The sequence below is a fragment of the Equus przewalskii genome, chromosome 1 (assembly GCF_037783145.1).
Source record: "Equus przewalskii isolate Varuska chromosome 1, EquPr2, whole genome shotgun sequence".
In the NCBI taxonomy this organism is placed as follows: domain Eukaryota; kingdom Metazoa; phylum Chordata; class Mammalia; order Perissodactyla; family Equidae; genus Equus; species Equus przewalskii.
This window is the reverse complement of record NC_091831.1, coordinates 157,167,250-157,186,263: the sequence shown is the minus strand read 5'-3', so window position 1 is coordinate 157,186,263 and position 19,014 is coordinate 157,167,250. Positions and strand designations below refer to the sequence as shown.

At 47.1% G+C, this 19,014-nt stretch overlaps 3 protein-coding genes across 4 annotated transcripts; 2 read left to right on the top strand and 1 right to left on the bottom strand.

Annotated features, from left to right (window-relative positions):
* The first annotated feature begins 652 nt into the window (after positions 1 to 652).
* PIP4P1 (phosphatidylinositol-4,5-bisphosphate 4-phosphatase 1) lies at positions 653 to 4,705 on the top strand. 2 transcript variants are annotated; one of them, XM_070584811.1, is made up of 7 exons: positions 653 to 1,164; positions 1,487 to 1,677; positions 2,035 to 2,141; positions 2,591 to 2,696; positions 2,897 to 2,949; positions 3,054 to 3,144; positions 3,867 to 4,705. In XM_070584811.1, the coding sequence occupies exons 1-7, from the start codon at positions 1,023 to 1,025 to the stop codon at positions 4,008 to 4,010; spliced, it is 834 nt and encodes a 277-aa protein (XP_070440912.1). In that variant the 5' UTR covers positions 653 to 1,022; the 3' UTR covers positions 4,011 to 4,705. The 2 variants fall into 2 exon arrangements, with proteins under 2 accessions (XP_070440912.1, XP_070440904.1); XM_070584803.1 differs by having other exon boundaries at positions 736 to 1,185.
* Positions 4,706 to 4,787: 82 nt separating this feature from the next.
* On the bottom strand, positions 4,788 to 7,748 carry APEX1 (apurinic/apyrimidinic endodeoxyribonuclease 1). The gene is made up of 5 exons (XM_008533184.2): positions 7,564 to 7,748; positions 7,129 to 7,254; positions 6,729 to 6,916; positions 5,727 to 5,919; positions 4,788 to 5,589 (listed from the first exon to the last, which is right to left on the bottom strand). Exons 1-5 carry the CDS (start codon positions 7,709 to 7,711, stop codon positions 5,072 to 5,074), a joined length of 1,173 nt encoding a protein of 390 aa, XP_008531406.1. The 5' UTR covers positions 7,712 to 7,748; the 3' UTR covers positions 4,788 to 5,071.
* OSGEP (O-sialoglycoprotein endopeptidase) lies at positions 7,736 to 16,701 on the top strand. The gene is made up of 11 exons (XM_008533185.2): positions 7,736 to 8,315; positions 9,725 to 9,844; positions 12,512 to 12,687; positions 14,556 to 14,651; positions 14,788 to 14,837; positions 14,974 to 15,052; positions 15,601 to 15,666; positions 15,762 to 15,852; positions 16,089 to 16,164; positions 16,256 to 16,354; positions 16,501 to 16,701. Exons 1-11 carry the CDS (start codon positions 8,201 to 8,203, stop codon positions 16,538 to 16,540), a joined length of 1,008 nt encoding a protein of 335 aa, XP_008531407.2. The 5' UTR covers positions 7,736 to 8,200; the 3' UTR covers positions 16,541 to 16,701.
* The last annotated feature ends 2,313 nt before the right edge of the window (positions 16,702 to 19,014 follow it).

The following is a 19,014-nucleotide window of genomic DNA, read 5'->3' as shown; positions in this document are numbered from 1 at the left end:
GACTGGTTAACTCAATCAAAAAACACTTACCATGCACATGTGTTTAGGACTAGGGGGTCATAAAATTGAGTAAAACGATGAGATCTCCTTGTAGTGGTAGAGACTGACGCATGAAAAGATAATTTCCTAATTTAATCAGGGGTGGACAGGAGGGTGTAGTCTACAGCGAAACTTCCTGGAGAAGCCGATCTTGTGTCCTATTCCAGAAGTGACTCCAGCGAGAAAGGCTGGGGTGACAAGCTGAACGTTTTAATCCTTTTCCACCTGGAACATCTTTACTTCGACTTTGTACAAGTATTTCTTTGAGTACAGCGGCTAACTGCTGCCTACCGTTCCTCCTCCCGCTGCTCAGAACAACGCCAGCTCCCGCACTCTTTCAATGCCGGCTCTTGAGCCACGCCCCCGGGTTCTCGCGCTAAGCTTCGGCCAATAAAGCTGCCCCCCAAGGATCACAGGACGAGGGAGGGGAGCCTCCAGCCAATGGGAGACCAAATATTATCGCAAAGAGGGAGAAAAGTCTTTCAGTGTTGTCTTTGGACCAATGAAGAGCAATGAGTGTGAGCCCTTTCTGGGCGCCTAACAGAAACTCGGCATCCTGCAGCACGTGACCCGGGAGGTGAGGCAGCCTCGCCCCACCTCCTGGTCTGGAGGTAGCGCGATGGGCCACGCTTCCAATGGCTCGCAGCACTTCTCGTCACGTGCAGTGTTTGCGGGCCCAGCGGCCTCCAGAAGGTCATGTGACAGTGACGTTGTGCGATGCTCCCTAATGGCAAAAAAGAGCTGCCTTCACAGGACCAGGAATTGGTTCATCTCCACGAATAATAGCCCGGCAGGGGCGGGGACAGCCTATCACGTGCCGTGGGACGGAGCGGGGCGGGGCAGGCCACTGGTTGCGGGGCGAGCTGGGCGCGCGGCGCGCAGGCGCCCTGGGGACCCGGTAGCGGCGGCGGCGGTGGTTGCGGCGACGGCAGCGGCGAAGAGAACCGGATCCTTGGCCGAAGGGGAAGGTGGCAGTGGCGGCCATGGCGGCAGATGGAGAGCGATCTCCGCTGCTCTCCGAGCCCATCGACGGTGGCGCCGGCGGCAACGGATTAGTGGGGCCAGGCGGGACTGGGGCTGGGCCCGGGGGAGGCCTGACCCCCTCCGCACCACCGTACGGAGCCGGTAAACATGCCCCGCCCCAGGGTAAGCTGGGGCGGGTCCCAGGTGTTCCGGGGCAACGCTGAGAGGCGGGGAGGGGGCGGGGCCCAAGCGCCAGGTGGGGAGCTATTGCACCTGTGACCGGGTGAGGCTTCCCTCCCTCCGAAACCGCGACCAGAGCTTGGGAACGGAAAGGGGTTCTGAGGAAGCTGATCCAAGTCCGGATTGTAAGAAGCCCGCCGAGCTTGGTCAGAAGGGTTGAGGACCAGGAGTTCCTTGATCCCATGGAACATCAGTGGGGGTGTCTGCAAGTGATGCCGATTCTTCTTTTTACCTTCCTCTCCAGCATTTCCCCCGTTCCCCGAGGGGCACCCAGCCGTGTTGCCTGGGGAGGACCCACCCCCCTACTCACCCCTGACCAGCCCCGACAGTGGGAGTGCCCCCATGATCACCTGCCGAGTCTGCCAGTCTCTCATCAACGTGGAAGGCAAGATGCATCAGCATGTAGTCAAATGTGGCGTCTGCAATGAAGCCACTGTGAGTTACACGTATCTATGAAATGGGCCCTGTTTCCTGGATCCTCTTTCTGGTTCCTTGATTCTAGACCCTTGACCTTCAGATGTCAAGTGCTCTTCATGAAACCCGGGTTTCAGCTCCAGGAGTTTCACACAGCTATTTCCCGAGAATTCGCTCACCAAAGCTAATGTTTACCATTCCTTACCTTCACACCTGTCCTGGATACTTAAACCTAGTTTTCATTTGCAAGTTTTATGTTATTTGCCTTTCTTGCATTTCTCTGTCCTGGCTAAGATCTCTCTCCTCAGAAGGTGTTTTTGTAGGAAATGGAATGGATTGGGAGTAGAGATTTGCTTACTGATACTCATTCTTCTCTAGCCAATCAAGAATGCACCCCCCGGGAAAAAATATGTTCGATGCCCTTGTAACTGTCTCCTTATCTGCAAAGTGACTTCCCAGCGGATTGCCTGCCCTCGGCCCTACTGGTAAGAGGCATCAGGTGGGGAAGGGCATCAGTGGGGAAAATTGGAAAACTAAAAAAAGAATGAATGCTTATAGAGAATGTGAAGGTGAGAAAGCCTGGTTTTCATTTAGAAGGAGAAAAAGCTAAGGACTGTGGTGCCTCTAGAATGTCATAGCCATCTTTCTCATCTCTCGATAAAAAGACTGGGATGAAATGGTGTCCTTCGGGAGAACTGATAGCCTCGGGGACTGGGTGAATTATCCTGAGGTAGAAGGGGAGTTAGAGGCCTGAAATTTAAACAGTGCTCTTCTTTAAGGATTCTCTGGGGTAGAGTTGAGCGGCAGAGTATCTTAAATACACGGAGAAGTAGAAGAACTGAGAGCGGCAGGGAGTAGGGGATGTGAAGGAGTGATAGTGTGGGGATCCTTAGGATCAAGAACTTTTTCACCATAGTCCATTTCTCCTGTACAGCAAAAGAATCATCAATCTTGGGCCTGTGCATCCAGGGCCTTTGAGTCCAGAACCACAACCTGTGGGTGTCAGGGTCATCTGTGGACATTGCAAGAATACTTTTCTGGTAAGGAGGGATATTGGGAAGCCCTGGGGTGGGGGGGGACCAGGAGTAATCATGAATATATTTCTGAGTTATGATAATGAATCCTGAAAAGGTCTATTCTATGAGAACCTATTTCTCACCCTCCCCCTGCCCCAGGGCTTGCGTTGAAGATGACCCTGCTTTTGCTATTGATTGCTTTCTCCCTTTTTCTTTGTCCATAGTGGACAGAGTTCACAGACCGAACCTTGGCCCGTTGCCCTCACTGCAGGAAAGTGTAAGTGATTAAAGAGTGGCATTGTTGAGCTGGTAATGGGGTAACATGTAGAGTGAAAACTACAGGACCCTTACAAGCATCCGTTTCTGTTTGCCTCCCCACAGGTCATCTATTGGGCGCAGATATCCACGAAAGAGATGTATCTGCTGCTTCTTGCTTGGCTTATTCTTGGCAGTCACTGCCACTGGCCTTGCTGTGAGTAACCTTGATCAAACCCCTTTCATTCCTCAGCCTCATCTCCATAGACTAAGAGTTGGGAAATGACTACCGCCCAAAAACGAAACTGAGGGGTAGGTTTTTTGTTTTGTCTCGTTTTAATGTGCAGATGAGCGGAGGTAACTGATAAATAGTCTTCAATGTTACTATAGGAGTAAAAACCAGCCATTTTCTTTATGTAGAGGAGAGGACAATGGAGGAAGTGGCTTAAATGAAGAGTTGATATTAGGAAACCTGGCTCAATTATCGGACATTAAGAAAATCTGACAGGGGCCGGCCTGGTGGCAGAGTGGTTAGGTTTGCGTGGGCTGCTTCGCTGGCTCCAGGTTTGCAGGTTCAGATCCTGGGCTCAGAGCTAACACTGCTCAAGTCGGGCTACACTGGTGGCATCCCACATAAGGTGGAGGATTGGCACAGATGTTAGCTCACCGACACTATTCCTCAAGCAAAAAGAGGAAGATTGGCAACAGGAGTTAGTTCAGAGCCAATCTTCCTCACAAAAAAAAAGAATGACAGATGTCTAGGATTGTATGAGTTATTCCCTGCCTAGGGGAAGGGAGCTGAACAACTGGCCCTTTAAAAAGTTCCCTGAAGGTGGCTACACGTGGATAGGGAACAGACTGAAGCTTGAGTTCTCTGTTACTAGGGCTCCTAGAAAGTCATGAGATCAACAGTAACCCCATCTTTTTCTTCTTCTTCAGTTTGGAACATGGAAGCATGCACGGCGATATGGAGGCATCTATGCAGCCTGGGCATTTGTCATCCTGTTGGCTGTGCTGTGTTTGGGCCGGGCCCTCTATTGGGCCTGTATGAAGGTCAGCCACCCTGTCCAGAACTTCTCCTGAGCCCCGTGACGACCCACAGACTGTGCCTGGCCCCTCCCTGGTGGGGACAGTGACACTACAAAGGGAGCCATGGTAAAAGGCTCCCCGGGCTTCTATAAGGGGAGCCGAGCAGCTGCCTTCCTTTTCCCTGGGGAGAGGTAGGAAGGAACCTGGCCCTCACCTAGGTTTGGAAGGGTAGAAAAGACCACTGCTGGCCATCTGCTTTCCCCCAAGGGTTGCTCTGTTTAAGGTGAAATAGGTGAAGTGTTGGCCCTAAACCTGGGTCCTAAGAGATGGTTCTAGCCTTGTCCTTCCTATATGCTCCCTGAGAGCCATTCCTGTCCCTTACACATTCCAGGGCAGGGTGGGGGTGGGTAGCCCTGGGGGTTTCCCTCCCTCTTGTGCACCCTTAGGACCTTGCTGCTGCTATTGCACTTCACCAGGGGCTGGCTCTGGCCTCTACCCTCAGTCTCCTCTCCCCCCAATTCTGTGTCCTTTGGGGGTGGGGTCAGCTGCTGCTCTGTACAGAACCACAGGAACTGATGTGTATATAACTATTTAATGTGGGGTACGTTCCCCTAGTCCTCTATTTCCCTTAATTCCTCCTTCCAACCTTACCTCAGTTGCAGTATTTAACTGGGCTGGGTAGGGTTGTTCTGTCTTGGGGAGGTTAGGGACTCATCCTGTGCTTGTAAATAAATAAGGTTATGACTATCCTTTTCCAGTTGTTAAATCTTATATGTACGAAAAGATGAGAATTTGTAGCCCCACAAAGGGGTAGAATACAAAGACAGCAAAGCAAACTATGGCTCTTTATTTTCACATGGACAGTTCAAGGTCATCAGTAGCTTTTGTTTAATGTAAAAAAAAAAAGAAAGAGAGCAAGCGGGAGAGAGAACTCACTGAAAAAAAACCCCAACACCTCAGGCTTAAAGGAAACCTAAGTCTGTCACTAGGAGCCTCGTTAAAGGATTTTCAGAAAGGAAATACAGTGCAGATTTTAAAGAAGTTTGGGAGGGGGGCAAGAACTTTGCTAGTCTGGGGGGCTTATTTCCCAGGCTCGAATTGATGTGGGGGAGGTGTCACAGTGCTAGGTATAAGGTGATGGGACAGTGGTCACTGCCCAGGGCCTTGGAACGGATCTTGCTATCACACAATGCAGGTAACAGAGAGTGAGACAACAAAAAGTAATCAAGGCGCCACCCCACATTTTTGGAGCGTGCATTCATCATGTAGGTCCAAAAGGTGTAGGCATAGGCTGTATTGGGGTAGAGGTGCCGGAAACTGTCAGCCAGTGGCACAGCCTGCAGCAATTCCCCAAAGCCTTGGCGCTCTTGTGGAGTGAAGCCAGCATTCTTTTTGTTTCCCTTGGGGTTGCGAAGGTCAATTTCTTCATGAGCCACATTGAGATCCCCACATAGCACAAGGGGCTTGCGGGAAGCCAAGCCCTTCAGGAACTTGCGAAAGGCTTCGTCCCAGCGCTGCCGGTACTCCAAGCGCACCAGACCCCGGCCTGCATTAGGTACATAGGCTGTTACCAGCACAAATGCATCAAATTCAGCCACAATCACTCGGCCTTCCTGATCGTGTTCCTCCTCGCCTACAGAAATGATGAAACAATCAGCATAAAGAGGTATAAAAGAGAAAACAGAATAAAGGAGTCAAGAATTGGGGCTGAGTGTGATATTTGCAACTGGTTTGGAAGAGCTCAGGCATTAAGAATCAATAGGGTCTCACCAATGCCATAGGAGACTTTGAGTGGGCACTGGCGGGAGAGCAGGCCCACACCACTGTACCCTTCCTTGTCTGAAGGTGCTGACCAGTACTGATGGGATAGTCCAGGCAGCTCTTGAAGTTCAGCTGGTAGTTTGTTCTCTGAACACTTGGTTTCTTGGAGGCACAGGATATCTGGGGCTTCTTCCTTTACCCACTGAGTGAAATGAAAGGTAGAAAAAGCATTATCAAGTCAGCAGACATTTACTGAAGTTATGTTCTAAATAATAGAGATACACAGGTGAGACACTGCTTGTGCAGAAGTTAACAGTCTAGCAGCACAATATTTAAACAATTATAAATTATGTAACTGGCAACTGATGGAGATAGGAAGAGTCTTACAAGCAACACTGAGATGTGTTTTCCAACAAGCAATGGATAGCCAGCTAAGATTTTTAAGCAGTAGTTAATTAAATGGAGGATAAGCTGGAGATAAAATGGAGCAAGTCCAGTAACAAGGTTTTTTCAACATGCTGGAGAAGAGATGAGGACATTAAAACAATGCCAAGAGAATTGAAGGAACGGACGTTTAAGAACTATAAGTTGGGGGCTGGCCTGGTAGCGCTGCAGTTAAGTTTGCATGTTCCGCTTCAGCAGCCCAGGGTTCGCTGGTGCGGATCCTGGGTGCGGACATGGCACCGCTTGGCAAGCCATGCTGTGGTAGGAGTCCCACATATAAAGTAGAGGAAGATGGGCATGGATGTTAGCTCAGGACCAGTCTTCCTCAGCAAAAAGTGGAGGATTGGCAGTAGTTCGCTCAGGGCTAATCTTCCTCAAAAAAATTTTTTTTAAAAACTATAACTGGAATGAGATAGTGAAGCCCCTCCTTGTACCTCTCCCACAAGAAAACTACTGACAAGGGAAAAATAAAACCTACATGGTGGGGACTAAAATGAAAAAGGTGATTAAACCCCTAGATCATTCAATACTAAAGAATGTCTCTTCCCTTCCTTGAATTGCACTCACATCTAAACCTTTCTTCTTAATCCAGGCTCGAAGCCCATCCACATTCCAGGAGCAGATCTTGAGTGTGGCTGATTTGCCACTGGGTGAGGTTTTCTGGTCTGGGGGGTCCTCATACAGGACTGGTCCCTCTCCTGCTGCCTCTTTTTCGTTTTTCTTTGTTCCTGTCTTACTCTTCTTGGCCTCTGGCTCTATAAAATGAATAATACATAGTGATGAAAGTTTGGCGGTTTCTAACTCTGATGGAGAGTTAACTACAGACCCACAGAGAGGGTGCAGTTTCGGCGACTTTTTCACAAACTCTGCAAAAATGAATTTAGTCTGTCCTACTTCCCGTTCATCGAACGAATCAGAAACACTCCATCGCAGCCTCTAGGGAGACGGGCTCATATCATTCTCTTACCAGTCTTGGGCCCTTCTCCGTCTTCTGCCACCGCTCCCTTTTTCCCACGCTTCGGCATCACTGTAACGAACGCCCTTCGGCACCCGTTCCAGGTCGCCCACCGAATCAGTATTTTTATCGCGTTGCCTATAGACGCAAAAAAATCATGAAACCAGCTGAGGCCGAGGAAAAGACTCCTCCCTCGGGCGCCCTAGCGCCAGGTCCCGCCTTTCAAACCACATTATCTCAGAATCCTTTCCCCGCCTCCGTGCACCAAAGGCCCTTGAGCCCCTCACCCACAAGACTAGAGCATTTCATAGTGCTTTGTACCCTCCTCGCGAGATCTGCCCTCTGGCCAATCGAGGGCCTTAATTAAGGGTCCCGATTTAGGCTGGCTGATCAGACGTCCAGATAAGCCCCTGTGACAAGCAAAATAACAGCAACGCCGTTTCTGACCTGCCCGCGTCCCAGAGTGGCTCCTCCTCACCAGAGCACAAAGAATGCAGCACGTTGTGGCCCCACGTGGGTAACTGGGGTGGTCACGTGATCTGAGGTACGTATCGCGTGGCGGAGGAATGCTGGTGATTGGTTTGTCTGGCACCATATGACGGAGAAGCCTGGCCTTCCCGCCCTTCTCCACTGTCTCCAGGAGACTGAAGGACCTAACCCTTCGTGCTCGGGCTGTTTATCGGTGTGCCAGATGCTCGACTCATTCTGCCGCCCTGACCGAAGATCCCAGCGCTGTGCAAGAGGGGAAAAAATCAATGGAGAAGCCTGGGATGGGCTACGGGAGAGAGGCAGAGGAACGGATGGGGATGTAAGGAGCAGATGCCGGCTCAGCGTCCCTGGCAGTTAGGAGGACAGGTCCTTGAAGGGGCCTTGACGGGTCGCTGTGACACGGGGGCGGGGACAGCGGGTGCGCCACCCGCCGGAGTACTTTGGCGTCTGTCCGTGTTCGCGCTGCTGCCTAACAGCTGCATGCTCGTCCTCTTCTTTTGCGCCCCGGAATCAGCAACCCATCAGGGACTGGTGAGGGCTCCACGGCTCGGTTGGCAGCTAGGAGCCCTGCCGGCATTTTCTCCCAGGCTCGGCCATGCCGGCGGTGCTGGGTTTTGAAGGCAGCGCCAACAAGATTGGCGTGGGAGTGGTGCGGGATGGCACGGTGCTGGCGAACCCGCGGCGGACTTACGTCACGCCTCCGGGCACAGGTGCGTGAGTAGAGGCCTTGTAGTTTGCGGCGCGCTTTTCTGCAAAGCATAACCTTCCATCTTCCTAAACACTAGTGAAGTAGGGCATGGAGCGCATTATCCCTTCATGGAGTTTTTGATCTGAGTCTCTGAGATTATGTGACAGTATTAACGTGATGGATAGAAGAATCACATGCACTTGGAGCTGGATATTTTGGGTTCCTTCAGCTTTTACTGAGTGCCTTGTAGGTGCTAATAATTAGCTGGCTGCTGGATACAAAAATAGATGTTATGAGCCTGCTGGAGGATCTGACATATAGACAGAACTTTACAATATGATAAGAAGTATAACATAGACACGATCAAAATATTCTAAAATGAGGGGCCGGCCCAGTGGCGCAGCGGTTAAGTGCCCACGTTCTGCTTCTCCGTGGCGGGAGGCGGGGGGGTGGGGGGGTGTTTGCCGGTTCCGATCTAGGGTGCAGACATGGCACCAGTTGACAAAAGCCATGCTGTGGTAGGTGTCCCACATAGAAAGTAGAGGAAGATGGGCACAGATGTGAGCTCAGGGCCAGTCTTCCTCAGCAAAAAGAGGAGGATTGGCAGCAGATGTTAGCTCAGGGCTAATCTTCCTCAAAAAAGAAGATTCTAAAATGAGAAGGAGTTTAGACTCCCAGCTTAGGTGTCAGACAGAACTGGCTGGCTTTGAAGAGTTCATGTTCAGTATTTGTTTTTGGACTTCTGTTCTTTACTCTTAAAATGGAAATAATAATATAGTACCTGCATCATTGGGTCTTGAGAATTACATAAAACTACCAGACACGTTACAACTTTTAATAAGTGTTATTTATAAGTTATTATGTTACATCTTGCTTATCTTCCCCCCAAACACCTGCATACATAGGAGAGGGCAACTGACTTGCATATACCTGAAAGCCTCTGTCAACAGTTGGTGTTGTGACAGGTTACTCACTAACAATGCATGTGTATGTTTAGCACTCACTCTTCTAGGCATTTTGGTACCAGGAATACAAAGATAAATAAAATAGCCAGTGCTTTGAGATGCTCCTGGTTAAAACTTGGGAAACCACACATAATTGTAATGCTGTAATGGTTATATGTTATATACAATGATGCGATCGTGCACAGGGTTCTGTAGGGTCATAGAGAAGATCACTGAAGGCCGTGAGATAGATATCACTTGAATTGAGTCCTGAAGGCTGAGTAGGAGTTGGGTATGAAGAAGGGCGTTTCTGAGAGCTGTTCAGCATAGTTGAATAGGCTGGAAGTATATCTGGAAACCTGGAAGACAGGGTGCTTGAGGAGAGTGAAAGGGACTCTTCCTACACTATTCAAATGCCTGTTTTTTACTTCTACCTACCTTTGCTGTAGAAAAACCCTATGATCTCTGACCTGTGTCCATCTCCTAGGATTCCTTCCAGGTGATACTGCCAGGCACCACCGAGCTGTTATCCTGGACCTACTGGAGGAGGCACTTACAGAGGCTGGATTAACTTCCCAGGATATTGATTGCATTGCCTACACCAAAGGTATGGCTAGGAGCATGGTCGACAAGGGAAGAATATACTGGCATACCCCAGAGATATTGTGGGTTTGGTTCCAGACTACTGCAATAAAGCTAATATCACAATACAGCAAGTCACACGAGTTTTTTCATTTCCCAATACATATGAAAGTTATATTTGCACTGTACTGTAGCCTGTTAAGTGTGCAATAGCATTATGTCTGAAATAAACAATGTACGTACCTTAATTAAAAAATGCTAACCTTCATCTGAACGTTCAGCGAGTCATAATCTCTTTGCTGGTGGAGGGTCTTGCCTTGGTGTTGATGACTGCTGACTGATGACCGTGGAGGCTGCTGAAGGTTAGGGTGACTGGGGCAATTTCTTTTTTAGGGAGGGGGGTGCTGGGAGGCTGGGGCCCAAGACAAGCCCTGGCCAAGTGCTCAACTTGGTCTCCCTGGTTCTGCCCCTTCTCTCTGAGGGGCAGTTTCTTAAGATGAGACAACGATGAAGTTTGCCGCAGAGATTGACTTCTTTTCACAGGTGATTTCTCTGTCGCATGCAATGCTATTTGATAGCATTTTACCCACAGAAGAACTTCTTTCAGAATTGGAGCCAATCCTCTCGAACCCTGCTGCTACTTTATCAACTAAGTCTGTCCAATATTCTAAATCCTTTGTTGTCATTTCAACAATTATCACAGTGTCTTCAGCAGGAGTAGATTCTATCTCAAGAAACCACTTTCTTTGTTGATCCATAAGAAGCAACTCCTCCTCTGTTACAGTTTTATCATGAGAGTGGAGCAATTGAGTCACATTTTCAGGCCCTATTTCTAATACTAGTTCTCTTGCTGTTTCTACCACGTCTGTAGTTACTTCCTCCACTGAAGTCTTAAATGCCTCAAAGTCATCAATGAGGTTTGGAATCAACTTCTTCCAAGCTCCTGTTGATGTTGATATTTTGACCTCTTCCCATCACTCACTAATGTTCTTAATGACATCTAGAATGGTGAATCCTTTCCAGAAGGTTTTCAGTTTACTTTGCCCAGATCCATTAGAGGACACTATCTATGGCAGCTATAGCCTTACGAAATATATTTCTTAATAACACTTGAGAGTTGAAATTACTCCTTGATCCCTGGGCCGCAGAACAGATATTGTGTTACTAGGCATGAAAATAACATTAATCTCATTGTGCATCTCTAACCTAACAGAGCTCTGGGGTGACCAGAGCACTGATAGGTGTATTGCCAGTGAGCAGTAATATTTTGAAAGGAATCTTTTTTTTCTCAGCAGTAGGTCTCAACAGTAGGCTTAAAATTGCCAGTAAACCATGTTGTGATCCAGGCTTTGGATCATCCAGGCTTTGTTGTTCCATTTATAGAGCACAAGCAGAGTAGATTTAGCATAATTCTTAAGGACCCTAGGATTTTTGGAATTTCAATGAGCCTTGGCTTCAACTTAAATTCCTCAGCTGCATTAGCTTCTAACAAGAGAGTCAGCCTGTCCTTTGAAGCTTTGAAGCCAGGCATTGACTTCTCTCTATGCTATGAAAGTCCTAGATGGCATCTACTTCCAACAGAAGGCTGTTTCATTTACATGGAGAATCTGTTGTTTAGTGTAGTCACCGTCATCAACTGTCTTAGCTAGATCTTCTAGAGAACTTGCTGCAGCTTCTACATCAGCGCTTGCTGCTTCACCTTGCACTTTTATGTTATGGAGATGCCTTCTTTCCTTCAACCTCTGCTAGCTTCACACTTTTCTTCTGCAGCTTCCTCACCTCTCTCTGCCTTCATAGAATTGAAGAGAGGTAGGGCCTTGCTCTGGATTAGGCTTTGGCTTAAGGGTGTGTTGTGGCTGGTTTGATCTTCTATCCAGACCACTAAAACTTTCTCCATATCAGCAATAAGGCTGTTTTGCTTTCTTATCGTTCATGTGTTCACTAGAGTAGCACTTTTGATTTTCTTTAAGAACTTTTCCTTTGCATTCACAACTTGGCTAACTGTGTGGCACAAGAGGCCTAGCTTTTGGCTTATCTCAGCTTTTAACATGCCTTCCTCACTAAGCTTAATCATTTCTAGCTTTTGATTTAAAGTGAGAGATGTGCGACTCTTCCTTTCACTTGAACGCTTAGAGGCCGTTGTAGGGCTATTAATTGGCCTAATTTCAATATTGTTGTGTCTCAGGGAATAGGGAGGCCCGAGGAGAGAGAGACGGGGAAATAGCCAGTTGGTGGAGCAGTCCAAACACACACAACATTTATTAATTAAGCTCACCCTCTTATATGGGTGCAGTTTGTGGCGCCCCAAAATAATTAGAATAGTAACATCAAAGATCACTGATCACAGGTCATTATAACAAATATAATAATAATGAAAAAGTTTGAAATATTGCAAGAATTACCAAGATGTGACACAGACACATGAAGTGAGCAAATGCTGTTGGAAAAGTGGTGCCAGTAGACTTGCTTGACACAGGGTTGCCACAGACCTTCAATTTGTAAAAAATGCAGTATCTGCAAAGTGCAGTAAAATGACATATGCCTGTAACCAGAGTTTGGCCAGGTCAAAATAGCCTGCAACTCACCTTTGCTCCCACCACTACCCCTAACCCACCTCTCACATCCTTTACTTCCCCCAGCTCTGGTTTTCCCAATTTCTATAGGATTCTAACTCCCATTTCAATCCCCCTAGGACCCGGCATGGGTGCCCCACTGGCTTCTGTGGCTGTTGTGGCCCGTACTGTGGCCCAACTGTGGAATAAGCCATTGCTGGGTGTGAACCACTGTATAGGCCACATTGAGATGGGCCGCCTCATTACTGGAGCCACCAGCCCAACTGTGCTGTATGTCAGCGGAGGAAATACACAGGTATTTACAGTACTCCACCACTGCTTCTTAATTTCTAAGGCACTATACCAGCAACTTTCATGTTCTGGCTGAGTGGCAGGAACTGCAAGAATGAAGTTGGGCTCAAATGAACCTAAAATGTTGTGCACTGGGAAACCAACAATAAAGTTCCTAACATTGCAGATTTGGGCAGGATGATCAGAACATTAGATGACTTTTATATATGTGGTTATAAAGATTAGGAATTTCCAATTTACAAAAGGAAAGAATGGTAAGGATTGAAGCCTTCAAAATAGTGAAAGGATTTTCACTTTCATTATTTTGAAGCTTATTTCTTCTATGAATCTTAGCAATTAAAACTAAGGGTCACTATCCGATTTGTTTCTGTAGGATAACTACATGTTTTGTTTTACGTTACTGGTAGCAAATATACAGAAGTTGTTATTCTGAGAGGGTGAATACATAAATAACTTTAAAAAACGCTGTAAATTGTAGGTGGTATTTTAAGTTTATAGACAAAGCCAGAGTTGTTTGGGATACCTTACAAGACCTTTTTAGGTTGGGATTGGAGAACTCCAGCCCTCCTGTTCCTACAGAACACCTGATGGGGTTAGTATCAGACATAGTCATTGTCCCCAGCTTATGAAAGGGTTGTGTTCTAAAACTTCATCTGGTGAAATAGTTATTAAAGATGAAGCACACATTCTGTGGAAACGATTGGGAGCTTTAGCAGGTAGAGGGCAAGTAGCTGGTTGAGGCCTGAAGGATGACATACAAGGGCGGGGACTTGGCGTGTGATGAACCGTGGCAGAGGCTTACGAGAGTTCACTCGGAAGAGCAGTGACAGAGGCCTCTCTTCTCTTCCTCTTCCCTTTTGAAGCCCGTTTAGGTGTAAAAAACAGGGAAGATGATTAGGTAGAGAGGAGTAGATAACAGAAGTAGAAGGGCAGGAATTTTTCCTTCCCCTTTTGTTGCCAGCCTTTGACAGCAGAGTAAGAACTATATCAGAAGGGAAGGAAATCCCCAGCAGCACCAAGAGGGGAAGGGGACTTCTTTGGGTCCCTAGGAAGCACTCACTGTCGGAAGTATGGAACGTATCTGTCAGTGGGTGGTAACTATTCTCTGTGCCAGAAGTTGATCACACATGAAGATGAGCATAAGTTGATTGCCAGTGCTGAGTTGAAGGGGCTATTAGTCCGACCAAGTATGAGATGTCTGAGTTTTTCAACTCTGCCTCTTCTCTTGTTTCCAAATACCACTGCCCTGGTTGGATAATCTAGGACGACTCTGGTTCCCTGCCCCCAAGCAAGAAAGCCTGTTCCCTGTTCCATACTGTCAAGACTGCTTTTAAGGGATAGATCAGGAACCTCAAAGCTAAAACAGTGTATTTGAAATGACAGTTTGTTGGGGCCAGCCCCATGGCTGAGTGGTTAAGTTCACGCGCTCCACTTCAGCAGCCCAGGGTTTCGCCACTTCAAATCCTGGGCGCGGACATGGCACCGCTCATCAAGCCATGCTGAGGCAGCATCCCACATGCCACAACTAGAAGGAGCCACAACTAAAAATACACAACTATGTACCGGGGGGCTTTGGGGAGAAAAAAGAAAAATAAAATCTTTAAAAAAAAAAAAGAAATGACAGTTTGCTTCTATCCTGACCTGGACTATCTTCTGTGTATTAGGAATCTGCTCTGGGAATCCTCAGGGTATATATGGGCTTCTCAGATAAGAACTATAAAAAATTACCCATTTAGGGTTTGGGAAAGTACTTTTTTCCATTTCTTATTGGAAGCTCTGGTGGCCATGTTGATCCTCTGCTATGTTCTTCCCCAAAGCCAAATGCTCCTCTTTACAGACTTGAGCTTTCATGGACATCCTCATCACCCTTAGGTGATTGCATATTCAGAACACCGTTACCGCATCTTTGGGGAAACCATCGATATTGCTGTGGGTAATTGTCTGGATCGTTTTGCTCGAGTGCTGAAGGTAAGCCATTGAGGCTGCAGAGAACATAAGATGTGGATAAATTTCTGGGAAGTCATGGACATGGAGGGGGAAAGTAGTAAATTAGCCTCTTGTGCTTCCTGGATATCTGACTTCATCCTCTCTTTCCTTCTGCTAGATTTCCAATGACCCAAGTCCAGGCTACAATATTGAACAGATGGCGAAGCGGTAAGGAGACACGAGGTGGAAAGAAGCTGACTGGTGGGGCTTCAGGGATTTCTCTGTATATATATTAACGAGGTTTGGGAGGGTGAACAGACAGCTGACTACAGGCTTAGTGCCTCATATACTCATCCCCATATAGAGGCAAGAAGCTAGTTGAGCTGCCATACACTGTAAAGGGGATGGACGTCTCATTCTCAGGGATCCTGTCTTTCATTGAGGTGAGTGTGGGAGAGGTGAGGAGGTGGGCACTTCCATGCTTTTTAATGAAGCATTTCTGTTTTGCTCACCATTGTATTTCCAGCATATGGCATAGTACTGGCCCATATTAGATGCCACATAAAGTCATTTAGCAAATATTTATTGAACATCTGTGTGCCTGGCAATAGTGATACAGCATAGAGCAAAATTAAAATCCCTACCCACATGGAGCTTGGGTTCTAATAGGGGGAGACAGATAAAGAAACAAAAAAAGAAAAAAGAAAGAGGAGAAAATAATCCAACATAAAGGATCAGTTGGTGGTAAGTGCTAAGCAGGGTAAGGGATGGGGGGGTGCGAGGGCAGGCATTCCTAATTAATGAATCTTGAATGAATGCTGCCCATTCTACAGCTTGGTGCCGGAGAAGGGCAAAGCGTGGTATGGGATGTGCTGGTCAATTGAATTGTGGTGAAACACAGTGATCCTCCAAGTGCGCTAATTTTTACTCTCATGTCATCGCCTAACCACTATTCACTGTTTTATCTGTTTGTTTTCCCCTTTAATTACAGGATGCAGCCCAGCGCATGCTGGCCACAGGCGAGTGTACTTCCGAGGATCTGTGTTTCTCCCTGCAGGTAATGGACTAAAAAGCTAGGACAGAAAGCTGGGGCTGGAGAGCTTTTATATAATGGATCCCCTCTGATGTTTTCACCCTGTCTGTCCCTCACAGGAAACTGTGTTTGCAATGCTGGTAGAGATAACAGAGCGGGCCATGGCACATTGTGGCTCCCAGGAGGCCCTCATCGTGGGAGGTGTGGGGTGTATGTATCATTGAACAGTGCTCTTCTTTCCTATTGCTGGACACGTGCATCTTCTTCCTGATGTTCTAAATCTCTAAGGATTTGGGGAAATTATGAGTTTCTTTTCTTGTCCTGTTTCCCAATCCTTACCCCCTGGACCCCTACTTCCTTTTCCTAAGTAAATGTACATGAGGTGTACAGCTGGACCATGGAGAAATGGCTACAACTAAGCTAATCCTACCTCTACCTCTTCATAGGTAATATGAGGCTACAGGAAATGATGGAGACAATGTGCCAGGAACGTGGAGCCCGGCTTTTTGCCACAGATGAGAGGTAAAGGCCGTTTCCCTTTCTTGATTTTTTTTTTTCTCCAATTACTATAACTTTCCACTGTTAGATCCCAAATTTCATATCTCTTTCCCAGATTCTGCATTGACAATGGAGCCATGATAGCCCAGGCTGGCTGGGAGATGTTTCAGGCTGGACACAGGACCCCGCTCAGTGACTCTGGGATCACACAGAGGTGAGCACCCCGTGGAAGGGCTAGATAGGATTATATGGGAGGTAGGCAAAAATCAGCAAGGAAGAGGGTCCAGAATCCTGAGGGCAGAGAAGGATGGAAGATGCTCAGGGATAGCCGTCCACCAGATTTCTCCTATTATTTCACAGGTATCGGACAGATGAAGTAGAAGTGACCTGGAGAGACTAACAAGGTTAACAGGATCGAGGTGGATAGTGCCCTAAGTGGAGCCCAAGGACGCTGGGCCTTACTCTGTGTCCTGACATGGGAGTCCTAGCAAGGCTGTGGACTCCCCTCTCCCATCATTTGAACTCAAGATGACTCAGCAATAAAATATTTTGGGATTTGTATGTTGGTAATCAGCTTGTATTGTTCAGGAAAAATATAGAGTTGGCACTGGATAAATCCTTGTTGACGAGGTGACTGGATAAAGAGGCAGGGGTCAGAGCAGCATCCTGGCCGACTGCAGGTAGCCTTGGGGGCTACTGTTCTGCAGATAAGATTGATCTTAGGTACTATTCTAACATCCCCTTAATAATGGTATTATGATATGATAACTAATATTTTAGTATCAGGCCTTGTGCTAACTGCTTTACATTCATCACCTCATTTAAATTCTTTGAAGTAGGTACTCAGGACTTCCCTCAGAATAGCCTGGAGCCAGGTCTAACTTCACACTAATTGATAGCTCAAGAGTAAAACTGTTCCTTCTCCACACACTTAGCCCTCACACGCTTGCATTGGCAGGTTGGAGCAGGGGCCCAGCCTCCCTCCCACCCACAACTAGCAGAACTAATCTCATCATGCCCTTATCTTGTTTACGTCAGTCACCACAAGAAGCCTGAACCACCTGCCCCCTCTCATCTTTTACACTCTAATAACCATTGCTCTCCACCCACTTTTTTGTCCCCATCCACCTCCCTCTTCCAGCTTCTGAAATTCTTTGCTGTCTGAACTAATAGCCAGTCATTAGCAAAATTCTCTATATCCTCAACCTCTTCTCTGAATGTTCTCTCTACATTCCTACTCTGAGCCCTTGTTTTCCCTGAGGACGCTGCTTCTCCTGCCCCCTCTAGTGGTAGTGGTTTCTCTCGTACTTATTGTACCACTGGGCCTGGAGGCAGTTTCCTCATTATTTTCAAACTGTTCTCTCTTATCCCTAAAACACATCCGTTTTGAAACATGTGATTAGACTATACTGCGCCAATACCACTCCTGTCATAGATCCTGATGACTTTAATATCCATGTAGATCATCCTTCTAACACTCTGGTCTCTCAGTTCTTTGCTCCTTGGGTAATCTTGTCGTCTGCCCCTACTTCACCCACTCATTCCCTTGGTTATAATTTAGACCTACAGCTGCTTCATATCCCAGTCTCAAACATTCCACTCTCCTGCCATTACCTCCTGTCTTTCCAGTTCATTCCCTTTAGTGCACTGAATCCAGCACTTCCTCCCCTCTCTAGGACCTACGATGAATCCATTGGTCTTCCTTCTTTTCCACTGCCATCATCCCCTACATGTCTTCATTCCCCTCTTCAGCTAAATTCCAGTCGCAAGCATTTCATTGCAAAACTTATCTCCCTTGCCTCTCTTGCTTTTGTCATACTCAGCTCTTCACCTACTTTATGCCTAGACCCATGCAGCAGAAAGGGCTAGCAAAAAACAGCCAGGCTGACTTGTCTTTAAATTCATCGCCATGAAACTTAAGTGGTCCTTTATGCTCCCTAGCAATATTCCCTAGTCCTTTCACTTGCCTTCTTTTCTGATAACTGTTTCATAACTTCTGACCCCTCAAATCTCCACCATCTCTCCCCATTCTCACTCTTACTTGGTTCCTATTTCAATGAGAAAATAGAAACAATCAGAAAATGTTCAGGGGCTGGCCCTGTGGCCGAGTGGTTAAGTTTGTGCGCTCTGCTGCACGCGGCCCAGTGTTTCGTTGGTTCGAATCCTGGGCGCGGACATGGCACTGCTCATCAAACCACGCTGAGGCGGCATCCCACATGCCACAACTAGAAGAACCCACAAAGAAGCATAAACACCTATGTACTGGGGGCTTTGGGGAGAAAAAGGAAAAGAATAAAATCTTTAAAAAAAAAAAAAGAAAATGTTCATAAGCTCCCACCACTACATCCAACCACCTTCCGGGATTTACAGACATACACTCTGCTTCCTTCTTGTTATTATAAATGAATAGTTCTCAACAGGGCTGATTTTGCTCCCCAGAGGGCATTTGGTTGTCACAACTGGGAGGCTAGTGCTACTGGGTAGAGGCCAGGGATGCTAAAAAACATAAAGCTTAGAACGGTCCCTGACAACAAAGAATTATCTGAGCTCAAGTGTTACTGGTGTCAAGGTTGAGAAACCCTGCTGTAGACAAACTGTCGATGCTTTTGTACAGAAACTTTTGCAGTAGATCCCATCCTCTAGCTTTGAAAGGACATCTCAACGATTCTCCCTTCTTTCCTGTAGAGTCAGAATTTCCCTTTCTCTCCTGGATCTTCCTATCAGCATACAAATATACTATCATTTTCCTGATCTTACAAATATATAAACCTCTCCATCCCATTTCCCCTTCCAGCTGTTCCCCATTTTTCTGCTCCATTTTACAGCAAAACGTCTTAAAAGAGTTGCCTCTAGTTCTTCTTTACTAAGAGTGTC